Here is a 20,971-nt window from a genome sequence, read left to right as displayed (position 1 = left end):
TGTGGGTTAGAGATACAGAGACCTCTGCAGGCCAGCACAGGACGCTATGGGGGGAAAGTATTGACACTCTTCTGTTCATGTTCATTTACCCAACAAGCATTTACCGAGTACTCAGAATGAACCAGTCGAAGCTAAATGTTAAAGCAGTGAGATTGTGGCATTTAAGTCAGTAAAGTGTCACGTAGGTAATGTCACTGTTTCTCTGAGGTAGAAAGTGAGCCCTTGGATACTAGGTTCACATGGAAGACGCTGTCCCTTCCATGGCATGACATCCATTTTCACTCTGGTGGTAGCTTCCATATGTGTCACCAGGTCGAATATTGGGAAGATGCTGTTCGTGCATTGAATCCGTAAGAATTGAACTCTGAATTTCCTCCCAGGGTAAAGGAAAGAGGGGTTGCCCTCAGAAAGCTGTGTGACAGCAGGGGGCAGAGGTGTTTGAGCTGGCCCTCCCCAGTATCAGCAGGTTTTCCTGTGGAAGCCATAGCTGCCCAACTTTAGTTCTCAGCTGTAGTCAACACTTAACATAGCAGAAGAAAAACTTAGCAGAAGGAGCTGTGAGGAGATGTCACCGAAAGCCCATGGCTCTCTCTGCTTAGCTCTGTTCTTTCAAGTTTCTTCTTACACAGCCTGTCTGGAGCTTCGTGAGGCTGGGGATCCACTTCAGCCATCTTGTGTGTCTGCAGCATAAAGAACAGGCTGCAGAGCCCCTTTGAGGAGAGGGGACAGTGTGTAAGGGACAAGAGGATCTTGACATTCTGGGACACTCTTTGCTGTAGCTGTCTTTGCTTTCCAGTCATTTTTGTTGTGTATGTCTCTGTATGTGTGCACGTGCACACGGTGAACACAGCACGTTCTCTCATTCTCTTCGCGCTCTCTTCCCTCCCTCTCTTTTTGGTGCGACCATATGAAGGCCAGAAGTCAGCTTCAGCTGTCATTCCTCAGAGCCATCCCCATGGTGCTTTGAGACAGGATCTCGTGCTGGCCTGAAACTTCTGGTTAATCAGAAAACCCCAAGAGGGTCCTCCTCTCTCCACTCTCCAGAACTGGGATTGCAAACATGGGTTACTACTTCTGGGCTTCCATACAGGTGCTAGGAATCAAATTCAGGTCGCCTTGCTTATATAGCAAGCACTTGGTGTACTGAATCAGCTCTTAGCCCTGCTGTATACTTCTTTGGTTCTGTCTTTCCCAACAAAAGTGAAACAAGAGTTTTTAATTATTACAAGCACCTGGAATTTTATGAGTGAAAAATAAATCGTTATGTGGACGCCAGCAGATCTCATCATTCGGGGTCCTGGGCTAGCTAGTAACTAACTGTCCACTAGCGTTGGTTGAGTGTATAGTTTGGCAAACGGCCCCAGCATACAGCTCACCCTGGCGCTGCAGTCCTGGACAGGCTCTCTCCAGCAAAGACTTCCTGGTAAATTACCATAGACTGGAAGATTTAGGCCACCCGGGCCAGAAACAGGCAATGTAAGCAGAGCACTGCCAGGAAGGTGAGGATTCTGGGAATCTCAGGGCTGCTGAGTGTTTGTGAGATGAACCGTTGTGGCTTTTCCTAGAAAGGATCAAGTTGTTTCTTCCTAGGAACATTTCCCAGTGAGATATGCACTCATAGTTAGGAGTTTGTTTTTATTTTTTCCTCTTTCCCTTCTTCCTTGGTTTTTACATGTTGTCAAGCCAAATTAGTGACAAATACATGTCTCTAACTGTGTATTTGCTCTGCTTTATCTCCTCTACCACATACTGCGCATTGGAATGCTGGTGTCAGAATGTATCTTGGACATGAGAGCTGGCTTCAGTCCACCAGTATTACTAGAGGCCTTTGTGTTATAGTCAGTTTGTGTTCCAGAGCCAACTTTTTCTTCCATATGTAAGCACAGAACTAAAGTTTGATTTTGATGGTGTCCTTGGCAGAGATGGAATATCCCTAGGAATCAAGGATTAGCACCGAAAAATACATGTATATTAGTGCACGCATGGGAAAATCTTTCAGCACTAACACTGCCAATACAAATCACAACAGCTACCCCTCTGGTTTTCTGAAGGCGTTGTATTTAAAAAAAAAAAAATCCCTGTTTGACCTGGGACTAGCCAGGCTTGCATCACTGTTTATTTTTTTAATTGATTTTATTGAGCTCTACATTTTTCTCTGCTCCCCTCCCTGCCCCTCCCTCTACCCTTCAACTCTCCCCCATGGCTCCCATGCTCCCAATTTACTTAAGAGATCTTGTCTTTTTCTGCTTCCCATGTAGATTAGATCCATGTATGTCTCTCTTAGGGTCCTTATTGTTGTCTAAGTTCTCTGGGATTGTGATTTGTAAGCTGGTTTTCTTTGCTTTATATCTAAAAACCACTTATGAGTGAGTACATATGAAAAGTGTCTTTCTGAGTCTGGGTTACCTCACTCAATATGTTTTCTAGCTCCATCCATTTGCCTGCAAATTTCAAGATGTTGTTATTTTTTTCTGCTGTGTAGTACTCCATTGTGTAAATGTACCGCATTTTCCTTATCCATTCTTCAGTCGAGGGGCATTTAGGTTGTTTCCAGGTTCTGGCTATGACAAACAATGCTGCTATGAACATAGTTGAGCACATGTCCTTGTGGCACGATTGAGCCTCCTTTGGATATATACCCAAAAGTGGTATTGCCAGATCTTGAGGAAAGTTGTTTCCTAATTTTCTGAGAAATTGCCAGCCACACTGACATCCAAAGGTGTTGTAGCAGCTTGCATTCCTACCAGCAATGCAGGAGTGTTCCCTTTACCCCACAACCTCTCCAGCATAAGTTGTCATCAGTGTTTTTGATCTTGGCCATTCTTACAGGTATAAGATGGAATCTCAGAGTTGTTTTGATTTGCATTTCTCTGATGACTAAGGATGTTGAACATTTCCTTAAGTGTCTTTCAGCCATTTTAGATTCCTCTGTTGAGAGTTCTCTGTTTAGGCCCGTACTCCACTTTTTTAATTAAATTATTTGTTCTTTTGATTACCATTTTCTTGAGTTCTTTATATATTTTGGAGATCAGCCCTCTGTCCGATGTGGGGTTGGTGAAGATATTTTCCCATTCTGTAGGCTGTCTTTGTTTTGTTGACCGTGTCCTTTGCTTTACAGAAGCTTTTCAGTTTCAGGGGATCCTATTTATTAATTATTTCTCTCAGTGTCTGTGCTGCTGGGGTTATTTTTAGGAAGTGATCTTCTGTGCCAATGCATTCAAGTGTACTTCCCACTTTCTCTTCTATGAGGTTCAGTGTGGCTGGCTTTATGTTAAGGTCTCATTTCTATAGATGCAGAACTGTTTTCCTGGCAGCCTTGCCTGTGAACCAAGACTATATTCTCGTTGTAGGTGGTACCCTAAGGTGTTCTGTAGCCCTTACTGTGTAGGCTATTTTCTACGGGTCTCTCGTGTTTCTGGCTCTAGTTCCTCTCCACTCGCCTTTTCCTTTCCACCCTTTAGATTTCTGCTGCTGTTTCTTGGTCTCCATGTTGCTTTGATGTAGTTCCATGCCTTCACTGCAGGTCACCAGTCTCAGCAATGGCTCAGAACTCATGACAGTATTGCCAAGTCTCCTTAGTTTTGCAATAGAAACTTAAGATTTAACAACCTGTCTGAAATACAATTTTACATTTTGATTGCTTCTGCCCCAGCCATACTGAGGTTACTTTCAATCTACATATATTTGTGGGAACAGACTTCTTCACTGCAGTTCAATTTGAGTATACCTTATTATATTAGTGATTATAAAATACTAGGGACTAATACAGTTTCTTGCTTCCAAGGAGTTCAAACCGCTTTATAATTCTACTGGCCATAATTTATCTTCATAAGCTACTATACAGACAAGAGAAAAAGTAAGATTAATAATCACATTTTATAGAGGGTGAAATAAAACTAAGAGAAATTGAGTCGCATTTTCCCAGAAATGCTCAGCTCTCCCTGGGCTCTCTAAATGAGCTGCAGACTGATCACCCATATCAGGAATGCACGTGAACCTTGCTTTATCTGAGCACTGTGAACAAGGGTAAGACCTTGACTCTGGGCCACTGGTTAACTGAGGTTACTGGAGTGAGCAGAATATGTGCCTGACTCCTGCATCAAGACCTCTGCTGCACTGAGTGTTGGGAGCACACACAGGGTCGGCTCTCTCCACTGGATCCTTAGGCCTCTTCCCTGGGCTTTGTTCCCAGGGCATCACTCTGGCATCACAACTACCAGCTGGATAGAAGGACTGCCCACAGCACAGGACAGGGGCTGCATTTTCAGTCCTAGCCTTGTAGCTTTGTGCATGCTGCTGCCATCTATTGCCAAATAAACGGAAGGCTGGGGTCTAGGCCCAGTTCTGTTCTGGAGTGAGGTGAGTGGTCTGTGGCTGTGGGTTCCAGTGTGTAAGAGGAAAAGGCATCCTTGAGATGCCAGAAAGGAACAAGGGAAGTAACAGTGTTGAACACATTCCTAGCATAAGCGAGGCTCGGGGTTGAATTCAGAGCACCAGAAATGAAAACAGAAAAGGTGTTCTTTTTGTTTGATTGCTGCCATATAAATTAAGATTACCAGGCGGTGGTGGTGCACATCTTTAATGCCAGCACTTGGGAGGTGGAGGCAGGTAGATCTCCATGAGTTTGAGGACATCCTGGTTTACAAGAGTTAGTTCCGGGACAGCTAGGGCTACACAGAGAAACCCTGTCTTGAAAAAAAAATTAAGTCAGATAATAGGGGACTTAGTGTTTTCAGTGTTGAGTGCCATGTCTTGCCCTAGATAGACCTTATGTGAGGTATTTTCTATTATGCTCTATTTAATCTTCTTTCTGGAACCTCATTCTGGAATGAGATATATAGCCAGTGTCTAATAGCACTAGGATTAGACCCATGCTCACGGGGCTCCTGACTGCCGTCTTCTTGTCTCTCTTGGAGGCCAGCCTCTGCAGGGTCACATGATCTGAACTGCTCTAGGAATAACTTAACTCTTGTGCAGTCAAGAGAGTAGTGGAGCTAAATATCAAAGCTTTACTGATTATTGTGTTGAAATTGACAGATGTTTTTTTTTTTAAATCTTCCATAGAACAATGGAGTGTTCAGTGTCCTGTGATGGTCATGTTGGAAAGGAACAGTAGCTCTCTTTCTTAGGAAACAATTTTGTCTAACACTTCATGTATGTGTCTAAAGTATTTTTGATGTCCCAAAATAGTAATGGTTGCATGAGGTGGCACCATGGCAATGAATGCGTGAAGCAGCCATGTCAAATGAGTGATCCGCGGAACAGAGATCCATGTGTGCAGGGTTCTTCCTGCACCGGCCACCCTGAGAACAGAAACAACCTCCATGGATTGACACAGCCCTCCAAACCTAGGGAAGCCAGGGCAGTGTGCTTCTTGTCACAGCAGCTGCCAAGATGATGCTGCCAGCCTTGGCGGGGAGCTGCTGGGGAGCTGCGTTTGGGAGTCATTCCTTCTAGAAATGTGTAGTAAGTGCCTTCCATGCCCCTGGCACTGGCAATACAGCCATGACACAGGGGAGGAATACTCACTGCCTGTGCCTGGAGGTTGCCCCTGCCTTGCCACATACCAAGACTGCTCAGACCTCTTGTGGGAAGCCCCCAGCTCTGTCTTTCCTCTCCCAGTTTGCCCTTCTTCATGTCCTATGTACACATTGCATGTGGTACAGCTGTACTGTCTGCATGAGGCTGCCTCTGACTAGACAGTGACCTCTACAGGAGCCCCAGAGTTTGGTTTATTGTTTGATCTTCAGCCCCCAGCATAGTGCCTGGCACATAGTAACACTGAATAATAGTGGCTCATAGCTGAATATTTGAATAAGGGAGGAGGGAGTACAGCCGAAGCCAAAGCCCGATTTTGAATGACTTCTGGCCAGAGCGGGCTCATGAAATAGTGGACGCTTTGACCGCCATTGAGCACGTGTCAGAGAAGCGGAGCAGAAAGAAACAAACTTTAGAAGTGACTTGTGAGCCTCCATGAGCTCAGAGCCTTGTTGTTTAACAGCACGGGAACAAGGTATCTGCAGAATCACAGCAGAGTGGACTCCTATTCCCAAGAATTGCTGGCAACCAAGGAGAGGAGTGGCTTTTTTTTCTAGTAAATTTTATTTACTATTATTAGTGCTATGTATGCAGTATCATACATGTGAAGACCAGGGGGCAATTGTGTGTCAGTTTTCTCCTTCCACCTTTACCCTGATCCCAGGATCAAATTCAGATTGCTATAGGCTTGCATGGCAAATACCTTTACCTGCTGAGCCACCTCACTGGCCTGGGAAGTATCTTTCTTTCCCGAGGATTCAAATAGCTATTGAAAGAGCAGCCCCAGTGTATGTAGCTTGGAGTCTAAAATAAACAAGACACAGACCTTGTCCTTACAGATTTAAAACAGGGCGGATAGGCAAATAGCAGAATTTATTCTTTTATTGGAAACTATAATTTAGTGAGGCATGTGGTACACACTGTTAATCCTAACACTCAAAAGACAGGCAGGTGAATCTGTGAGTTCAGTGCTGGCCAGAGCTATCGTGAGCTAGCCAATGAGCCACCCCCCCAATATAGAATTTTTAATGTCTTGTTGAGATATAAGAAATGGTTTCCATTTTCTTAGGTGCAATTTCTTTTAACTTGTATGTTTAAAAGATTTATGTTGCCCCAAATAATGACAGGGAGATTTCTTTAGGACGGCTCTTTGGGGGTAGCAGATGCTCAGTTAATATCTCTTGGAGCAGCCTGCCATCCATGTTTACATCTTGATCTACGAGTGTAGTCAGCAGTCGCAGAGTGAGCAGCGTATGTTTGAGGAGGGAGGATTGGAAGGGGTAGGGAGCGGGAAAAGATAGATCAGAAATAGGTCTCATGTGTGGAACTTATTCTCTGAGATGTGAGGCAAGGCTGAAACCGAACGTAAGAGATCAGTTAGTGACTGCAATAGAGGGGTGGGCTGAGGAGTGCTTGTTTTAGCTAGGACCTAAAGTGGGTTCTGAGCTGTGTGCAGCTTTGTGGTACAGTCTAGTGACTCCTCTGTAGGGACACTGATCCTCCCCTCTATAAAAAAGAGGGCTTGGACTAACTCTCTGGACTCCTAGCCCTACAAGACCTGGTACCACTTTCACTTTTCCACACTGCCGCCTTGCTTGCTGTCCGTTGTTTTTAGCGTCTGCAGCTGAGCACGGGCTGCTATTGCACATGCCCCTTTGGGCCTCAGTGCTGCTCATCCCTGGTTGAGTCTTCTGCAGCAGTGCGCAGGCTTAGTTCCCTGTGAAGACTCCCCTTCACTGTCCTTTGTCTGCAGTGCCTCAGAACTCCCAGCCTGACTCATGTTTTCACACTTTCTTATATTTAATCAAGGTTTATTCAATCAACACATCTGTATTGATTGAGTGGCTACTAAATGCCGAGCACTGTGCTACCCTCGTGGGCTTGGTAGAGGGAGAGAGACAGGAGGAAGGTTATTGGGGAAAGTGCTGTAAAGTGACATTTATGGCACTGGAGATGGAGACTAACTGGTGTCAGGGGAGGTCTGTCTGTAGCGGTGACAATTAAGCAGAGATGTGAAGGATGTGGAGGCAGCTGTTGGAGAGCTGTGGGGCAAGCACAGAAGCAGAAGCAACTGCATTACCTGAAGGCTGCAGGCCCACAGGTGCTTAAGGTGTTCTGGAAGTCGAAAAGAAACTGCTGGCACCAGAGCCTATTGAACTCGGACAGTGATTTGAAGTGACAGTGGAAGGGTAAACTGGGTCCTTAATTGGGGAGGGTGGTGTTCATATATTCTGAGTGCTGCAAGAGCCTCTGAGGACTTGAAACTCATGGCTATTGGAGCCAGCGCCAAGTGAAGCAGTTGCTGGGGCCAGAGCAGTGCCAGGGGAGAAGAGGAATAGGAACTGATTTGAGGTAGACTTTGGATGTGGGCACACAGATGAAGTGGGTGGGGGGCGGAATAAAGGGAAAGGGGAATAGTAGACCAGTCCTGGGTGGGGATGGGAATGTTGGATCCATTTAGTAGAATGAGGAAGACGGAGGAAGAACTGTGAGTTTTGACATGACTGTGATAAAGCATACGAGGTTCCAGGCTGTCAGATATGAGCCCGGAGCGGGAAAGACAGTTCAAAATGAGACTGAGATTTAGATGTAAAATTTAAACCTCTCAGGGCTAGCACGATTGCTCTGCAGGTTTCCTGGTGCTGCAAACAAGGACCACATAATGCACGGCTTGACACAGCAGCTACTTTGTTGCTGTTCAGGAGCCCAGAAGACCAAAGTCAGGATGGTAGCCCTGCCTTTTTATGACTGTAGACATGAAAAACATCTAGCTTGGCACATATCATATCTCAACCGCCCCTACTTTGGAAAAGTAGCTCCTCTTTTTCATGTGCAAGGCTGCTTGACTTGTAGCACATAAATGCAATCTTTTCAGTATCTGTGCCCAAATTTCCCTATCCTGATAAGGACATCAGTCATTGGATTAGAACCCACCCTCTATGGTACAGCTTCATCTTAACTAATTATACTTATAACAACCCCATATCTAAATAATTAAGATTTCGATATACCTTTTTTGTAATACTGGAGAGTGAGCTGAGAAACTTGGGCTTGCTAGGTAAGTACACGACCCCTAAGCGGTATCCCCAGTGCAGCATATTATTTATGTTGAACAAAAAATCTTGATAATCACTTGGAAATGAACAGAAAGAAAAGAACGGGACATGAAGCAGTTGGATGAAGGAGGAGGATGTTCTGGCAAAGGGTATTAACAGGTAAGAAATTTGGGTATGGTAAAGTGGCCCCTAGAAAGCTAGGGAAAGCGATTGGAAAGCAGGAGCAATAGGCAGTTGTATAGGAGAAAGGCAGCTCTCCAGTCCTAGAGCTGAGGTGCTGGCCAATGTATATGACAAGGCCATACTAATCTTGGTGTGTAGACACATCTGAAGCCCACCAGGAAAAGTTACAAAGTCAGTATGTTGTGAAGAGGGAGGAACTCTAGGAGGCCATTGCTATGAGAAATGGTGTGTGGAGGAAGCAGATACTCCAGCTAACACAGAGAGAAGGCTTAAGGAAAGATGTGTGTTTGAGGTTTGCTTACATTTGTTTACTTTGTCCTTGCATTCTGTTTTGTTTTACCAAAGTAGGCGCTGCTGAGGCATGGTGTGTGCTGTGCTAGATGCTCGCTCATGTTTTCTGCTCTTGTCCCTTGTTGTAGTGTTGCCTTTCTACCTTGGAAGGCCCTTCATTCGTCTAGCCAGTGCTTAAGTATATAATCGTTAGGGTCAAAGCAAAAAAATATTCTGCTGTATGTACATACCATAGTACCATGAGTGGCTGCCATTTCCTTCTCCTGTAGACTGAGAAAGAACAACATTCACAGGCCCTGCTCATATTGCAGAAATCTATATCTGGTGTTTCTTACCAAAGGACATCACCAAAGTGTCTGCAGGGCATGCCCCATGTTTATGTCATTCATAGCCCTAGGAACAGAGGCCTGATTGAGAGACTGGAAGCTGTCAGCATGGAGGCCACAAGAACCAGTCAATTAACTTGACAGGAATTGCCCACTGTCAGATGCAGGGGAGACTCCAGGGAACTAGACACACCTGTTCCTGACACGGGGGCTGCAGGCTGGGATGTGATGCATCCAGACACAAGGACCATAGCTGACAGGCTGCTGAGGAAAGCCTGAGTAGGAACTCTTTTGGACAGACCTGAACCCACATGTGACTCTAGAACAGAGAGGAGGAAGAAAAGCAGCTTGTAACACTCATTTTTCTCTGATATTCTTTTCAAGCATCCCCTTCCTAAGAGATGTGATTTTTTCTTAAATGAATAGACTATCTCCAAAGGCATCTGCCAGCTCTCTCATTAGTTATACAGCATGAGAAATAGGTTTGGGAGTCCTGGACTAGGGTCTCCAAGATACAGGTGACTTAGGCAGGTGATGGGGTCAAAGCTCATCGAGGTGGGCATACATTGTAGAACAGGCACAGGCATCCCCAGCTTGTGGGTGTTGGTGAGCACGAGCAACCTCAGTAGCCCATACACATAGGTACCAACTGCGGGGCTGGCAGCTGCTTCTAACAGGGAATGAGTGGGGACAGGAATACCTTTTAGATGGCATCAAGGCAATTTTGTTCTTAGTGGTGATGTTCCTGTGTTCTAGACAACTCTCCCTCACCCTTAAGAAATGCCTAAGACAGTTTACTTAGAAGTGACTTCATTTGGCTCCCAGTTTTGGAAGTTCCAGTATAAGGATTGACTGAGGCAGCACACAGGCAGGAGTATGTAGCAAAGCAAACCTTTCATACCACATGGGAAAGACTCAGGGGTAAGTGACCCACAGTCTCTTATAAGGGCATATCCCCAGTAAAATTTCCACTAGGTTCAAATTGCTAAATATTCCACCTCCTTCCAATGGTGCCACACTGGAGACCAACCCCTAAATAAATACACAGGTCTCTGGGAGGCATTCAATATCCAAACTGTAACACTCTTCTTGCTACTCAGAGCAACCGTAGTAGCACCACAGAAGCACACATATATCTGGAAAAAAAAAAAACTTTGCAGCAAAACACTTGGGATTTTGTTTTTCAATACTATTTCATAGGGGAGATAACTTACTTGGTAACCTGAGTTTAATCTCCAGGACCCCTGTAATAAAAGCCAGAAATGAGCCAGGTAGTGGTAGTGCACACTTTTAATCCCAGCACTTGGGAGATAGAAGCAAGTGGATCTCTGCAAATTCAAAGTCAGCCTGAGCTACAGAGAAAGTTTCAGGATAGCCAGGGCTATACAAAGAAACCCCATCTCAAAAAAAAAAACAAATAACCAAAACCCAGGAATAATAGTGTATGCTTGTAATTCCATCACTAGGAAGACAGAGACAGGCAGCTTCCCTAGGGCTTGTTTCCCAGCCAGCCTAGACTTCTTGGTAAGTTCCAGGCCAGTGAGACAGCCTGGGTAGCTCCTAAGGACTGAAACCCAAGGTTGTCCTCTGGCCTCCATACACACACACATGGTAGCAATAAGGGCAAATCTAAAAAGAGGTGACGATGGCTGTTTTATAACCAAAAAGTATTGCGCTAGAAGGAGAAGCTGTGAGGCTGATAGAAGTGGTTTCATTACTACCTCCTTTCCTTTATCCCAGCAAGGAGAAAAGTGGCCAAACTTGCAGAAAGACCCTTGGCTCTTCACTCCCACCCCAGCTTCTAAAGTGTGGCACAGCAGTGCTCCTGACACGGCTCTGTGGCATGGAAACCTCGTAGAGGAAGCAGGTTAAGCCAATGCGTTTCATTATCAACACAGTGCACTGAGCACATTCAAAGCAGCTCAACTGTAGTTACCCCTCAAACCCTGAGCCAGTCTCGTACCAAAGCATAGTATTACCTAGTCAGGACGGGTGCTTAAAACAGAAGGTATAGGTGCTGGAGAGATGGCTGGTGCACTTCCAGAAGACCCAAGTTTGGTTCCCAGAATCCATGTTGAGTAACTCACAACTGCCTCTAACTCCAGCTCCAAGGGACCTAGTGTCCTCTTGTCCCTCAAACAAATACACACACATGTACATTAATAAAACTTAAAAGAAGGTGTATTTTGTAGTCTGGTTTTGGATACCAAATACATGTGCACTTTCCTCTTTAAAATTTCTTTGAAATTTCTAGGATGTGACCTTGTCTGTCATTTGCAGGGACATTAGGTCCTACAGTCAGAAGTGATCTGTTTGGTGGGTTTATAATGGAATTCTGGTTGACTCTCAAGATGGTCTATTCATGAATGGGGTTCTACAGTTGTAACATTGAAGAACTTTCATGGAGATTAGCCACTTAGAAACTGGTGGGAAGAGTAATAGCAGTGTTCCTTTGAGGAACTGTGACACAGATGCCTGAAACAAAGACCATGAAGAATGGTTATTGGCCTTAACTGCCTTATTTTCAGTGGGGGCAGCTATTTTTATGTATGCCTGAAAGTAGACTGTTTCAGAATTCCTTTTTAAAAACCAGGCATTCTTTATAAAGAATTCCAGGTGTTCAGCTACAAAAACTAACTCCCTACTGCTTCTGCTGTTGTTATCAGTTCATGAGCTTGTGGCCAGAGTGTGATGGTGTGACGCCCACAGACATGCGTCACCCGCCTGCCCCTACTCTGCACTGCCAGGCTAACTGTGTCCTCTTCTAACTAGACGATAAAGCCAAGGTTGGAGACAGCATTGCAATGCAGGCCTCTCTCAAAGACCACAGACCACACAGGCAGTCACGGTGTTCCCCAGGAAAGAGCTAGAGCACCAATGGTTCTTCCCATTGTTCCTCTCCAGGGCCCCTGAGATCATCCTTGGTTTGCCATTCTGTGAGGCTATTGACATGTGGTCCCTTGGTTGTGTCATTGCTGAGCTGTTCCTGGGCTGGCCGTTATATCCAGGAGCTTCCGAATATGATCAGGTAGGTCTGGGTGACACAAGAATTCACTGTGTGGCTTCATTCTCCATCCAGACAATCCTAGATTACCATTTCGCTTAGACCCTGGCCTCTGATATTCTTAAGGGCTGATTTACTGTCTCTCTTGCCTGGCTTCCTCTTATCTCCCCACTGTGTGTGTGTGTGTGTGTGTGTGTGTGTGTGTGTGTGTGTGTGTGTATGCGCGCATGTGTGTCTGTCTGTCTGTTTCTTTGCTCCTTTGTTTTCTTATCTCATCTCTCCACCCTGTGTATGTGTGTGTGTTTCTTTGCTCCTTTTTTTTCCTCTAAAACTAATAATTCCATTTTTTCTCAAAGCCGCTAGAGTCATCAGTATACCATATGTACAGTGACAGGAAAAGCCCCGACCTCTTTCTCATTTTTTCTTGCAGATTCGGTATATTTCACAAACACAGGGTTTGCCAGCGGAATATTTATTAAGTGCAGGGACAAAGACAACTAGGTTTTTCAACCGTGACACCGACTCTCCATATCCTTTATGGAGGCTAAAGGTAGGAAAAACACCCCTCCATTCCACTCTGGTGGCCCAATAGTGAAGAAAGAAGGAAAGACAAAAATGAGCTTTTGATATTTTCAAATTGATAGCTTTAATTTGACCAGCAAGATGGGAATGTAGAATATAGTTGTGAATGCAAGGTGTGGCTGGATCTGAATGTTTGAAAGACCTGTTCCTTTGGCCTCCTGCTGCCTGAGAGGCTGTATCCCCTGGAAAGACTGTTGGATTTATAGGACTTGATCCCTGGTGACTAATTTGTGCTGGGTAGATGAAGCTGCCATACCTCACCTTTAGGGAGCTCACTGTCCATTGGGGGATAGGACTAATGCCCCAAGCTCTGGGCTACCAAATGGAGTATCTTCCTCCTGGGAGGAAAGAATGTGAGAAACACAAGTGAGCCAAGTGAGGCAAGAAAAGGCTAGGCCAGGGGCCAAGTTGAGGAAGAATATTTGTACTGGGCCCTGTAGGGTACAGAGGGAATTTCCTAGTATAGACTGGTGGACATTGCCCAGGCAATGAAAGCAGCCTAAGCAATGCAAATGTTACAAGCCTTTGGGATGAGGGCTGATCTGATTCATCCAGGCCCTGCTGGACACCATGAACTCTTGGTGATTTTACCTTAATGGAAACATATTTTGCATTTACTTTAACCTGTGTCTCATAATTAAAATTAACATACTTTTCCTGGGAAGGAAAAAGGAAAAAAGACCTTAAGTATGTTGTATGTTCATTTTTTTTTTGCAGTAGGTTTAATTTTAGTGGGTTTGGTTTGGTTTGGTTTTGACAGGATCCAACCAAATCCTAATAAAGTTTAAAGATAATACATACTTTCAAAAAGTTGGGATTTGGAAGTTAAGCAGGTGCTAGGCTATGAACAGATCTCCTGACATTCAATAATTATGGCAGTGAGTTTTCAAGGTCAGGTCCAGTAAGAAAAAGTCTGTAGACAGAAGAAGAGCCCAGGTTAGGCGTAGGAGATGACTACTTCTGTGTTTACCAGGAAACTCGTTCTTTGAGTTTAGCTGCTCTTAGGGATTGGGCTGCTTTAAGTGTGCTTAAAGCCAAAATAAATTACCTTAGATCCATGAATGAGTCCAAATCCCATGCCAAGTCGCTGCGGTGGGTTCCCAGCCAGTAGTGTATTGGGGGTCTTTGGGGGAGCAGCACAGAGCACAGGCTCTGCAAACAGGTGCCACTTGTTGGCCAGGGGCTCTGATAGGTCCCGGAGCTATGTATTCTTGTGTTCCCATATATCGTAGAAGGGGAGAGCAGTTGTCCTAATGGTCATGGTTATGAGGAGCATTTAGTAAGTTAACGTGCCTTGAAACATCTAGGAGCTGTAGGCATAAGGGAGTGTTAAGTAAAATAAAAATTTAAAGCATGTCAGGAAGGACGCTGGTCTTCCACAGTGAAATCTTACCTTCAGCTTATGGAAAGCTGCAGGGGCATGAGGGTGTTGCTTTCCTGCTCTATTTAGAATCTTTAGTAGCTGTACCAGAGTAGGAAGGAAGATGAGATGTAGTGTGGATGGATAGAACGGAGCCCAAGTCTCCTTCCCTACAAGGTGAGAAAAAGACCCTGGGGCAAAGCAGGAGCTTGAGCACTTGAGATGACTAAGAGATGCTGTCTTACCAGGTTTTCCTTTTCTAAACAGACACCAGATGACCATGAAGCTGAGACGGGGATTAAGTCAAAAGAAGCAAGAAAGTACATTTTTAACTGTTTGGATGATATGGCCCAGGTAAGCTCTGTGGATGTGTGTGCGGTGCAGCACTTTAAAATAGACGCCTTCAGGGCAGGGCTTGGTGCTATCTTACTCCCAGAACTCAGTCTCTGTGAGTCTGAGGCTACTGTGGTGAGTTCAAGACAGCTAGAGCTAAGTAGAAAGACCCTGTCTTAAAAAACAAAAAATAGCCGGGCGGTGTTGGCGCACGCCTTTAATCCCAGCACTCGGGAGGCAGAGGCAGGTGGGTCTCTGTGAGTTTGAGGCCAACCTGATCTACAAGAGCTAGTTCCAGGACAGGCTCCAAAACTACAGAGAAACCCACCTCAAAAAACCAAAATCAATCAATCAATAAAAACCCACCAGCAGTGAGATTTATTCAACAGCAGGATAGAGTAGAAGCCCCCACTATCCTACCTAATTGACTTTACTTTTGAACAATATATGCCAGAGTTAGTAAAAAAAAAAAAAACTGAGCTCAGGAGTCCTCCTGAAGAAAGGGAGGAGGGGTTATACAAGCCAGGTTGGTAGGAGAAGGACTCAGGGGTATTGGGCAGGGGTCAAGGTCAAGACAAAGGAGCCCACAGAGACTGCTAACCTGAGTTTGTAGGAGCTCACCAACTCTGGACCTGCATGGGACTGACCTAGGCTCTCTACTTATGTGTAGCTTGGTCTGTTTGTGAAGTTTCCTAGCAGTGGGATCCGTCCCTGGTGCTTGACCTGGTGTTTGGGAACCCAGTCCCCATGGTGGATTTTCTTGCCCAACCTTGATGGAGGAGTTTGGTCCTGTTTCAGCTGGATGTGCCCTACTTTGCTGATTCCCATGAGAGGCCTGCCTCTTTCTGAATGGAGTGGAGAAGGAGTAGATGGGCTATGGGCAGCTTAGAAGGGAACAGGAGGAGAGGAGAGAGAGGAAACTGTGGTCGATATGTAAAATACATGGAAAAAAATTAGAAAGGAAGGAAAGAAGGAAGGATAGCTCCATTGTAATGGCCAGCCTTACTAATGTGGTGCTAAAAGGGCCTGAACCCATGGCCCTGCATGTGCTAGGCAGGCATTCACTGCCGAGCTGAGAAGTCCAGCCCATTGCTGTGTTGGAGTTGATGCCCTTGGTTCAGTGTGTCAGTTTATAGGGCCTCTATAACAAGATAGAGTGAATTGGAGGGCTTAAGACAACACCCATGTATTCTCTCATAGTTCTGGAGGCTAAAAGTGTATGGTGTCAGTGTCCTCAGAACAACAGTCCTTTTGAAGGCGCTAGGGAACCCCACCCATATGCCTGGCTGCTCGTGGCTCCTAGCAGCCTCGGAATTCCTTACCTGCAACTGCATCACTCTAACCCTTACCCTCCGCCGGCTCTTATCCCTGTGTCATCTCTGGTCTCAGTGTCAGATCTCTTCTCCTATAAAAGCACTGGTTATTGGATTTAGGACCATCCTAATCCAATATGGCCTCGTCTTAACTTGATTATATCTGCAAAGACCCTATTTCCAAACAGGGTCACATTTATAGCTTCCACAGATCAGGACTTGAATTTAAGCTTTTAGGGGAATCCAATTCAGACCACTACACTCAGTCACTGTCAGCTCATGAGCAGAGGCTTTTTCTTACCTTTGTGTCAGAGATAATTCCAGATCACTGGGTATTTTTAGTTAGAGACTAGTCCAAACTCAGAGCAGCCCAGAATGAGTTTTCTGTTCAAATACTGAGAAATGAAGTCGTAGCACACCTCTTAGCAACGATGAGTGTAGCCAGAGCCTCTGCTTCTGAGGAAAGTACCCTTGTCAGTTGATTAGTAGCTTAAATGGCCTGCAAAAACTGGAATTGCTTCCCAGAGCCCCTCTTGAAAAAAAAGTAGAAAGCACCACGAAGCAAGCCTTTTAAAGGCCATACTAGTAGAGACCTGGCATTGGGAGAATAGTCCTGTGTCCAGGTACACCTCCTTGACCGGAAGTGACTGCAGGGGACACAGAAACTAAAATCTTTCTGGTCCCAATTCAGGGGCTATGAGAAGGGAGATGTCATAAAGGTGAAGGAAGAGGGAACCCAGGCTCTTTCTCCCTCCACGATTGGATGAACTTTTTTCTATCTTCTATGCTATATCTTAGAAATTCTGAGGTAGGGGTGTGTGTGTGTGTATTTCTTTGTCATTATTTGATTGTAGTAAAACATACAGCATAAAGTTTCTCATCTTAGCCTTTTTTAAACAGGAGTATTTGTTATGCAATCAGTCTCCAGAACCTTTCATCCTGTGGTTATTTTTAATAAGGTGTGACAAAAGCTGCATTTTTCTTGGCCAGTTAAAACAGGAGCAGTTTTGTGCCTTATCACTGGGATATATTTACAAGTATCGACCATGGTAGCGTCTTTCTACCCCCACCGCTACCTGGTGCCTGACTGCCTCGGTCATTCTGTTCTTACAGCATAAGAAACCATGACCTACAGACAGTGGCAGCACACAAGACCATGGCTTCCACTGGGGGCCGTCTGCCCTCTGGCAGCTGAGATGGGCTTGAGATCGAAGGAGGTTATAGGGTATACGATGTCTCTTACGCCCCTGTCCTTGTTTGCTTCCAGGTGAACATGACAACAGATTTGGAAGGGAGTGACATGTTGGTAGAGAAGGCAGACCGACGGGAATTCATTGACCTATTAAAGAAGATGCTGACCATAGATGCTGATAAGAGGATCACTCCCATCGAAACTCTGAACCACCCCTTTGTCACAATGACACACCTGCTCGACTTTCCCCATAGTACACAGTGAGTGTCCCGCTTGGTCCTTTGTACCAGGGCAGCACTCTAAAGGCCCAGATGGTAAAGACTTCAGGCTTTCTGGCCCTCTGGTTTCTGCTGCTGCAGTGCAGTACAGTTGCAGTTGAAAGCAATTGTGATCCATCACATAAGCAAAGCTGGGGATCCGTGTTCCCAGAAAGCACTTAGAAAACTTATAAGGGCTATATTGGACCTAAGATTGCAGTTGTAGCAAAAGGAGGGAACATGGGAGACCTTGGGACCAGATGAACTTGGGTATCAGTGCACAAAGGAAGAAGTACACAAAACAACAGTGCCCTGAAGCAGTCTAGCATCAGTACCAAAATTAGTCCCAAAGCTGTCCTGGAGTGACCTGGTCTAGTCTGTTTGGATTTGTCCATTTCCTCGCTTGCTATGGGTTGTTAGCAGGTGCTGGGGTACACTGAGCTATGGTCTTCAGAGAAGAAGGTATAAAACAATGGCTGTTACCAAGGAAGGAAGGAGTGCGATGAGGCAGTGCAACAAGGAGCTGACTCAGCAGGCCAGAAGACCCACGAGTGTAACCTCTGAAGGGCGAGGAAGAAGATGGATGTGAGCAGTCAGGGCATTGCCTGCGTGAACTCTCCAGCATGACTAAACACTGGGCATAGGCACCCTGGGTGACATGCCGAGGCCACGGAACTAAGCTTGAGAAAGCCATGCCAAAAGGAGGATTTTGTCTTTTATTATCAAAAGCACAATGCAACTCATTAAAAGACTTAGAAGTAGATGAAATGGCTGGTTAGATTTGTGTTGAGTACAGACCTAACTGCTAACATATCAGTAATCTAGAAAATAAAATAATGTCTGTAGTATCTTACAACTGGGAGGGTGCTGGTAACTTAGTGACAGCCGTTTTCAAGCAGAAACTTGTTGAGCAGATTGAAGATAAGTGCAAGCAGAGTAGGAGGTGGCCGCCTTACAGAAAGTGAGGCTGTGGAACAGGAGGGAGGACGCAGAGGAGTGTCCAGAGGGACAAGAGGAAAGCTTCTGAAGAGAAGAGTGGGGAAACTTAAGCAAAGACTAATGGGAAGAGCCTGGTAGCAAGCGAGAGGTTCAGGGGAAAGATAACTGTGGTCCGTTTCTTCTGAGCCGTGTTTAAGCTGAGGGAGAGGTGGGCCCTGCCATTAATAGATGCTGGGAGAAAGATACAGATGTCTGCAAGGTTCACTGGGTAGCAGACGAAAGGTGAGGGAGTTCCTGTCAGACAGTTTTTGTCTCTGAAATAGATGATGAGGCCACCTGTTAAGAACAAGATGAGTGAAGGCTTTACCATTGGAGAATGTTGTGATGATTGTGGCTGGAGCGGTGGCTGGGGATAAAGCATTAGCCACACAGATGTGAGCACTGGGGTTGGGAACCAGGCGGTCTGCCTATAATCCCAGAGCTCAAGAGGTGAAGATAGAGGATCCCGGGGGCAAGCTGGTTAGCTAGACTACTTGAAGAGTAGTCAAGAAAGGCATTCAGGGGAGCTAGAGAGGTGGCGCGGTGTTAAGAGCCCTTCTGCTTTTTAGACAACCTGGGTTCAAGTCCCTGCACCCACATGGTAACTCAGAACTGTCTATAACTTTTGTCTCAAGAGATCCAGTGCTTGCTTCTGGCCTCCCCGGGCACCAGACAAACACATAGCAAAACACCTATACGCATAAAAAATTTTAATTTAAAAAAAAAGACACTTGGGGGCTAGAGAGGTGGTTCAACAATTAAGAGCACTTACTTCTCTTGCAGAGGACCTGGGCTGAGCTCCCAAAATCCACATCAGATCTACAATGATCTGTAACTCCAGCTCCAGGGGATCCAATGCCCTGTGGCGTCTTCGGGCACACACAATGCACATAAATTATGCATGCACACACACACATACATATAAATAAAAGTAGATAAATATTTTTAAGAATTAAAAAAAGAAGATACTGTGTCAACGTCTGGCCTTCATATATACACACATATACAAACATACACATGCTCATACATACATATGCAAAATAGAATGTTAAGAAAGAAAGAAATTATGAAAGAGGGGAAGGGAGAGAGGAGAGAAACAGAGAGTGGGTAACTGGAGCAGAAGGTGACAGCAAACTAACCAGAGAAATACAGGAGGAAGCTGGGTGTGGTGGAATACATCTGTAATCTCAGCACTTGGAAGGCTGAGGAAGAGGGAAGGAGGTAGGAAGAGCTTTGAGCATTTGAGTCTGAGCATGAACTGATGTTTTAAGTGACCGTCCTACTCAAAGGCGTAGAGGAAACAGTTGAGTTTGTCCAGTTGAGCTGCTGCCAGGCTGTTAAGAGAAAAAGACAAACAGATGAGGAAGTTGATGATGCTGGTGATATAGTAATTATAATCCCAAATGGAAGCTGTGGAAGGTTCACCTGAGGGGAAGGAAATTCATTAGATTCCAATGAATTGTGCCCTCTGGTCAACTCTAAAGATAGTTCTGATAATAGTTATAGTTAAGTGCAGCAGATGGGTGGAGAATGAGGTCAAGGAAACAGGATGCTTGCTCTTGAGACTTAATAGTCCAGTCTGAGGGCCCAAAGAGGGAGTGGTGAGGTTGAAAACAAGGTCCTGAGGCAGGAAGTGTAGGTGTTTGACAGGTCATCTGTGTGGCTACTGAAGTATTCCTGGGTGGTCAGAAAATAGCTTGGAGTAGAGACCACTCTGGTGGCTTAGTTCTCTGTGAATGAGAAAGAGAGGAAGGAGGTTTTTTGTGGATGGGAAATGGGTTATATCACCTCAGCCTGAACCCTGAGGTGCCTGGGGCATGAAAGCATAGCTTCCCATCCTTGCATTTCTGCTGGGAAAGTAGTGTGCTCCCGAAAGCGGTGGTTCCCACAGGTCCCGAGGACTGCTGAGAGAAGAGCCTGGAGACAGATGTTCTCAGACCATAGTCAGCAGTGCTATGACCAAAATCAGAGTGGACTGAGTCTCCAGGCTGGACCCAACCTTTCCTAGCCTGACAAGTGGGCTGCAGCCTCCTGAAGTGTGTCTTCTAGTCAGTTTTTTTCCATAGCAGTCAGTGAAGGAAGTCAACTTGCATTGCAAGACCCAGACGATATCTCTAATTCAGGGCACGCTTGGAACAGCCAAGTTCCAGTGTAAAGAAGGACCCTGCACCCAGCCCTTCCAAATTATAAGACCTGTGCCATTTCTCAATAGCAGGAAGCAGTTAAGGAAGTCCCACAAAGCCAGCGTTCTATCTTTAGGAATAAAGCTAAATGATGGAGAAACAGTGAAGTGGGGGATCAGGGAGGCAGATGCCTCAGAGAGCTCCTATTGGCCATCTTAAGCCAGTGAAACAGTCACTCCAAAAAACTGCTTAGATGAGCAGGTCCCTATTCTTTGTGTTCAGTAAGGAAGCATCCATAGAGTTTCACTAAGGAGCCTTGACAATTTAGAACTTGGAAGGTCAGCCTGAAAAAGAAAGACAGGCCATCCCTGGGCCTATGTGAGAGTGGGTTGACTCTTTGTGGGTTCTTAGAAGACCATGAAGAACAAGCTTGCA

The 20,971-nt window shown here is 45.4% G+C and overlaps 1 protein-coding gene across 6 annotated transcripts in view; it reads left to right on the top strand.

Moving 5' to 3' along the window:
* The window catches only part of Hipk2 (homeodomain interacting protein kinase 2), a 180,430-nt gene that overhangs the window by 122,066 nt on the left and 37,393 nt on the right, over window positions 1-20,971 (top strand). For all 6 annotated transcript variants that reach the window (XM_075953486.1, XM_075953482.1, XM_075953485.1 and 3 more), the window contains exons 3-6: window positions 12,299-12,422; window positions 12,829-12,948; window positions 14,608-14,694; window positions 17,254-17,438. In XM_075953486.1, coding sequence (XP_075809601.1) covers window positions 12,299-12,422; window positions 12,829-12,948; window positions 14,608-14,694; window positions 17,254-17,438 — 516 coding nt within the window. The remainder of the gene's footprint in view (window positions 1-12,298; window positions 12,423-12,828; window positions 12,949-14,607; window positions 14,695-17,253; window positions 17,439-20,971) is intronic.

This window comes from Microtus pennsylvanicus, chromosome 19, assembly GCF_037038515.1.
Source record: "Microtus pennsylvanicus isolate mMicPen1 chromosome 19, mMicPen1.hap1, whole genome shotgun sequence".
Taxonomy (NCBI): Eukaryota; Metazoa; Chordata; class Mammalia; order Rodentia; family Cricetidae; genus Microtus; species Microtus pennsylvanicus.
This window is presented reverse-complemented; position numbering and strand designations above follow the sequence as displayed.